The sequence below is a fragment of the Solanum tuberosum genome, unplaced genomic scaffold (assembly GCF_000226075.1).
Source record: "Solanum tuberosum cultivar DM 1-3 516 R44 unplaced genomic scaffold, SolTub_3.0 scf00092, whole genome shotgun sequence".
Lineage (NCBI taxonomy): Eukaryota > Viridiplantae > Streptophyta > Magnoliopsida > Solanales > Solanaceae > Solanum > Solanum tuberosum.
This window is the reverse complement of record NW_006239019.1, coordinates 328,883-335,486: the sequence shown is the minus strand read 5'-3', so window position 1 is coordinate 335,486 and position 6,604 is coordinate 328,883. Positions and strand designations below refer to the sequence as shown.

Sequence of the window (6,604 nt, the reverse complement as noted above, 5' to 3'; positions counted from 1 at the left end):
TTGAAATTAGAAATATCTTTTAAAAACAATTTTTAATATTATTTTGGAAGGGGATGGTTGTAGGGGTAAAAAATTTGAATTTAAAAGCAAGCTTTAAAAATATTTTTTTTGGGGGTGGTGGTGGTTGGGGGGCTGGTTTGAGGATAGGGGCAAAATAAATTGATTGCTTCAACAAAAAAAAAATTGTAATTTGAAGTTGGAAGAGAATTTTGGAAAATGTTTTTTCCTTAAGTTTTGAAGGGAAGTCATTTTCCTTAAATTTGAGGAAAATGAATTGATTTGGAAAAACATTTAACCCAAACAAATATTAGAAAATTGGAAAACATTTTCCGAAAAATGTTTTCCATCATACCAAACACACCCTAAGTGTCTACTTATACACACTCAAAATTGGAGGGCATAAATGTTAGCTAATTTAAGTTATAGGGCATATTTATGTAATATGCCTAATTTTTTTGCAAACTTATTTTCTTGTGTTTGATAATTAGTAAGTAAACAATATTATTCGAAAAATATTTGTATGTATAATTTGGATAAATACTATTAGAGGTCGAGGTGGGGAAGCATGGGTTGTCGGATGTGAAATGTCGCTAGCGAAACTTATTTTCCTTACTTTCACTGAGGATCAAAGTCATTTTAGTCATTTGTAAGGAACTTGTTAATTTATATCAAATTATTTGATCAAATCGAACATAAAAAAATTGAAAAACATTCTTATGAAGATAATGTTCATGCTATATTGGGGCCAAAGGCGGAGCTAGGTGCGGGTTTGTGGGTTCGTAGTTTTTTTGTAAACCTTGTATTTGTATTAGAAAATTAAGTAAATATATATGTATATTAAGTTGTGAACCCCTAACAAAACTGATTGACAACTAAGGAAAAGGAAACTTAGAACCCCAAACTCCTAATAATGGCTCCGCCTCTTATTGTGGCAATCTATTGACCGACTAATTTTTGTTATTGCTACAGGTAAGGGACTTTCACATTGCAAAGAGAGAGGAAGATATTGGTTCCTATGCAGGTTATGTAGGTAAGCTTATATAATTTGTATTATCTTGATATATATATATATATATATATATATATATATTCACATGGTCGTTCTGTTCAAAAATACTTATAAATTTCCTTAAATACTGAAGGTTCTGCATATATGTTTGGAAGAACTTTAACATCTGCCTTTTGGGGTGTTGTGGCTGACCGATATGGACGAAAACCAGTTATAATTTTCGGCACTTCTATAGTGTACGTATGTCTTAATCTTAATAGAACTGTTTACATTTCGATTTCATTCATTTCAATGTCAATACGTTTATATTTTTTTTTTTTGCTTTGATTTGAGTTCAGGGTTGTTTTCAATACTCTTTTTGGTCTTAGTACCAACTTTTGGATGGCTGTCATAACAAGATTTCTTCTTGGTAGTTTAAATGGTTTGCTTGCACCAATAAAGGTAGTCTGTTATACGATTCAATACGGCGTATCCTCAGCTATTCTGTTAACAAACTTACCTTCCATGTTTAGGCGTATGCTGCTGAAATTTTTCGCGAAGAATATCAAGCACTAGGAATGTCAACGGTAATATATGTCCTTGCTTCTCTGTGATGCAAATGATTTCTAAGTTATTATAATATATAACGAATATCGAGCACTAGGAATGTCATTGGAAATTTTGTTGATATGTTTGAATCTTTTAGATTAGTACTGCATGGGGCATTGGTTTGATTATTGGCCCAGCTTTAGGAGGCTTCCTTGCTCAGGTACTTTCGTTTCGTACTTCATTACTTCTCCTAGTGATAAAGAGTTGGTCATTTTATGATAAGTTGTAATACAACATGCATGTTTGTTCTCTAAATGTTCGTGTTTTCGTTAGCCTGCAGAGAAATATCCAGACTTGTTCTCAAAGGATTCATTATTTGGGAGGTACTTTGCTCTCTTGCTTTTCAGGATTATAACGTCTTCTTCAGTTTCTTGGCTCCAACATTTGATGCTTTTTTGCAGATTTCCCTATTTCTTGCCTTGCCTATGCATATCAGTGTTCGCCTTGGTTGTGGCTGTTGGTTCATTTTGGATTCCGGTAAATCTAGCTATATGATTATGTTAATTCCTTCCGCGTCTTGTCAAGACACATACTGTTTCTGTTAAATCTTGTTTCCCTTCAAGTTTACAATCAAAGTATCAGTATTTCACCTACTGAGAAAAATTGAATTTTTGCGTAATTTTTAATGGATAATGATCATGTATATCGTTTTAGATATCCCTATTACTCTTAGTGTTGCAATGTTTCTGAGAGACGAGAGTGAGATTTGTCTAGACATCTCTTTCCTTGTTTCTTGAACCAGATTAAGCCATTCGTCTTTCTCTGCTTTCTCCTCTGGCTTCTCTGGTTTTCCCATCTTTAGTTGAGCTGGAAGATGTGGTAGAATTTCATCCTTACAGTTCATGAATTGTAGGAAACATTACATAACCATGATTCAGAAAGGCCGTGTCAAGATTCTTCCAAGGCTCTGGAGGCTGCATCAGATACAAAAGACGGAAATGAATCAGCCCCAAAAGAAAATCTTTTTAAGAACTGGCCGTTGATGTCATCTATCATATTATACTGCGTCTTCTCTCTTCATGATATGGCTTACTCAGAGGTATACCATATCCACTAATAAGTATCATGCTAAGAGTAACTGATCAAATTCACTGACGTTCCTTTGAGGAAACACATAGTTCTTTCATTTCTCACATCATTCCGAACTGATTTGCTTGTACAGATTTTCTCATTATGGGCTGTGAGCCCCAGAAAGTTTGGTGGCTTAAGTTATTCAACTGCAAATGTTGGTGAAGTACTGTCGATATCAGGTGCAAGCCAATTTCATCGTAATTTATACTAATCGTTTATGAATATACAAGGATGCATACTGAAATGGTGGCGGTTTCAGGATTTGGCCTTCTAGTCTTTCAACTTACACTGTATTCATCGGTTGCCAAGTATGTTGGCCCTGTCATGACTGCTCGGGCTGGAGGAGTAAGCATTCGATTAATTCATACAATATGTTAAAACTCTTGCATTCTATGACCAGGCATCCTGAAAGGCTTTAGCTTGTAATGTGATCAGGTCTTGTCAATTTTTTTACTGACGACTTACCCTTATATCGCTATGCTATCTGGAACCACCCTCTCCGTGGTGATGAATGTCGTATCTATGATGAAGAATATTTTGTCTGTAAGCACTGTTTTTCACTCTGGTGACTGTAATTTTCTTACCAGTACTCAATCTGTTGTTGTTTTGCTTCGACATTTTTGTATGTCCTAATTTTGATCTCAAGTTCTAACATTGAATTCAGATTTCTATCATGACGGGGTTGTTCATATTACAAAACAAAGCAGTGGTAAATTCTTCTTTACAGAAGCTAGCATTATGTTTTTCATGCGATATGCTGCATTTGATATCGTATAATTTGAAACTGCAGGACCAGCGACAACGTGGAGCTGCTAATGGACTTGCCATGACAGGAATGTCATTTTTTAAAGCTCTTGGACCAGCTGGGGGAGGAGCACTGTGAGTTCACTTGTTTATCTCAGTTCTGTTTCCTAATTACTTGTCTTAAATTGACGCGTTTTCTTGATTTATGTAGCTTTTCTTGGGCACAAAAAAGGCTTGACGCTACCATTCTTCCAGGTAATGCCCAAATAACTGAATTCAGTTGAACTCGTAGCACATACATTGCGTCCACTTATGCTCTCTATGTTTGTGTTCAACTCGAATGCAGGTAATCAAGTGGTATTCTTTGTGCTGAATGTGATTGAGGCAATTGGTGTGTTGCTGACATTCAAACCATTCCTTGTTGAAACACAAAATACTAATTAATCAAACGAGACCTTATGTATGATTATTTTTTAGTATTCTATTTTATGTGTTACAACAATTAGGAATTGAAGAGGGTGTCCTGTTGTAACCAAGTCAATTAAATCAAATTCAATTTGAATGAAATTCATCTACATAGATAGAAGCAATGTCAACTTCTCTTCCACCATTGCTACTGTTTGTTTTAACTTGTTGGAGCTCTCGTACGCAAATAGTTATTGGTTGCTTCATCACATTTAATTCATTGAAGGCGATGTTGTGTGTTAAGTCTCTCTTGTTGATTTAAAAAAATCAATAAATTTAAAAGCGGAATAAGCTCTTCCACGTAATAGACTAGTCTTTTAGATAAAAATAAGTTAATCAATACTTGAGATTGCGACTCAGAGTGGTGGCCTAGACCAGAAGGACTGTCAGATCAATTAAAGAGGGTGTCTGTTGTAACTAACTAGGTCCATAAAAGATGGGTCCCATCACCAACTAGGCCAAGATGGTCCATGGGTGCATCAATGAGGTGATATAAAAGTCAAAGTCACCCATGTGTTAGATTTCTAGGATTAGCTTGGATCAAAGTCATGATCGAACATATCGGCTATTTCTATAGGCTTGGTTAAAAAATAAAATTATATTCTTGCTATTATTTATGTTCTCTCCGTTTCAATTTAGTTGAACTACTTACTTTTTTAGTTTGTTTAAAAAGAATCTCTTTCCTTTTTTTAGCAATTCTTTAATTTCAACTTTGTGCATGTCATGATAAAATCACTAGAAGATTAAAATATATTTTGATAAATTAGACATATCTTTAAATTTAGACCAAAAATTCAGAAGTCTTACTTATGTATTTATTTTTTAAAACTCCATATTAAACTAAAATGGGTCAAACAAATCGAAGAAAATTAATTTTTGATATTATGAAAAATGATTGATTCCAACAAAAAGTCAAGTCTTCGTAGTCCCAATCGTGAGCAATGATGTCAATGGTAGAGGATGGGACAAAAACTTCTTGTTTCATTATATCTGTTATAATTTATGTGAGGAAATGAATTTGGAGAATCATCGACATTTTTATATAATTTCTAAGTATTTTAAAATGTTATTATTGTAATTTATGGTATTTTTATGTAATTTTTAAATATTATATATTACTCTCTTTGTCTCAATTTATATGGCACAAATAGATTTCAAAAGTCAATCAAATCTTTTATATGTTTTTTTAAAAAAAATATTTCAAGTTGTTAATTATTGAGATTACAATACTTTTTACATTGTTTTCAAGTAATGCATATTACTTTTTATGTCTAATTTATATGATATCAATAGAATTTTTTTCAAGAGTCGTAAATCAAATATTTATATGTCTTTTATATATTTTAAATTATTAATTATTATTATAATTTTTAATATTTTTACATAATTTTTAAATATATAAAAACCCAAAAAACAAGCATATTGACAGTTGGCATGATGAGTATATATCTACCTAACACTTGTTCCACCACTATCGTTTTACTGCTTTAATGCCTTTTGCAATACTCCATCGGTTCATATTTACTTATCAAATATATTTTAATTTGATTTTTGTTTTCACTTGTTATTTATTATATTCTTAATTTATGAATATTAAATTAATATTTTTAAAATATGTAATGAGTAAAATATATTTGAAATCCTAGCAATTAATAGAAATAAAATGATATATTCATCGTATTAATTATTATTTTCTTAATAGATATGTAATATCAAAATGTAATAAATAAAAAGGGACAGATATAATAAATTTTTGTCATGAAGAACCATTATTGCAATGTAATGTGTTAGTCACGTGTTACACACTGATGCCTACTCTTCAAAGGATTGAATTATTTCAAATCATTTGGTATGAGATATAAGAATATATACATTGTTTTGATGTTTTTTAATTCCTTATTTGGTAGTGTTCTTAGTTTATGCGTAACTAACACATATTATATATATATATAGTAAATCAATGACACTAATAATACAACGTATTTTCTCTGTCTCAATTTATGTAGCATTTTTTAGAATACGAGATTTAAACAAGTTTATCTTTGACCGTAAATTTTATACATCTTTTAAATATTTTAAAATGTCAATTAATGTGACTTATAGTACTTTTTACGTAGTTTATAAATATTTAAATTTCATTTCAAAAAATTTGAAGATTTCATGCGTAAATTGCCGGTCAAACTTAAACTATTTGACTCACGAATAACGAAAAATGTCACATAGAGATAGGAAGTACTATTTTTATTCTAGTACACCTTTATTTAATGCCATTTTTACTATAATACATCATATTTATTAAATACAACAAATTAAGTAGTCGATAAAAAATAATTCCAACATAATTAATACTTAAAACATCTTACTTAGAGTCTATTTGGCATTGCTGTTGGGAGGCCAAAAATATATTTTTTTTTAATAATAATTTTAAAAAAAAATAGTGTTTGGCAAATTCTCAAAACTGCTTTTAAATGAAAGTAGAATCAGTTTTTCTGTTGTTGGGAAGAAGTTAAAAATTGTTGCTTCTTAAAAAAAGCAGAAGCAGAAAATTATTTTCTTGAAAACTAAAATATCTCTCCCATATACACATATTTACCAATACATCTCTTATTAATTAATTAACATATATCATAAATTTGGTTAAGTTTCCTACAAGAATTTTATTTTTTATTTTTATTTTATATAATATTTTTTTATTTTATGTTTATATAGTATTATTTTATATATTAT

At 30.9% G+C, this 6,604-nt stretch overlaps 1 protein-coding gene across 2 annotated transcripts in view; it reads left to right on the top strand.

Moving 5' to 3' along the window:
- Window positions 1-6,604, top strand: part of LOC102592224 (protein ZINC INDUCED FACILITATOR-LIKE 1-like) — a 24,170-nt gene that overhangs the window by 3,183 nt on the left and 14,383 nt on the right. The window contains exons 3-17 of one of the 2 annotated variants that reach the window (XM_006347623.2): window positions 970-1,030; window positions 1,143-1,245; window positions 1,348-1,450; window positions 1,522-1,575; window positions 1,695-1,757; window positions 1,871-1,920; window positions 1,999-2,074; window positions 2,451-2,636; window positions 2,760-2,847; window positions 2,928-3,013; window positions 3,104-3,211; window positions 3,333-3,377; window positions 3,459-3,547; window positions 3,624-3,667; window positions 3,759-3,989. The exons of the other annotated variant lie outside the window; for it this stretch is intronic. Of the exons in view, the coding sequence (XP_006347685.1) occupies window positions 970-1,030; window positions 1,143-1,245; window positions 1,348-1,450; window positions 1,522-1,575; window positions 1,695-1,757; window positions 1,871-1,920; window positions 1,999-2,074; window positions 2,451-2,636; window positions 2,760-2,847; window positions 2,928-3,013; window positions 3,104-3,211; window positions 3,333-3,377; window positions 3,459-3,547; window positions 3,624-3,667; window positions 3,759-3,856 (1,254 nt within the window). The 3' untranslated portion in view covers window positions 3,857-3,989. Of the gene's footprint in view, window positions 1-969; window positions 1,031-1,142; window positions 1,246-1,347; window positions 1,451-1,521; window positions 1,576-1,694; window positions 1,758-1,870; window positions 1,921-1,998; window positions 2,075-2,450; window positions 2,637-2,759; window positions 2,848-2,927; window positions 3,014-3,103; window positions 3,212-3,332; window positions 3,378-3,458; window positions 3,548-3,623; window positions 3,668-3,758; window positions 3,990-6,604 lie in introns of those variants that run through there. 2 annotated transcript variants of the gene reach the window in all.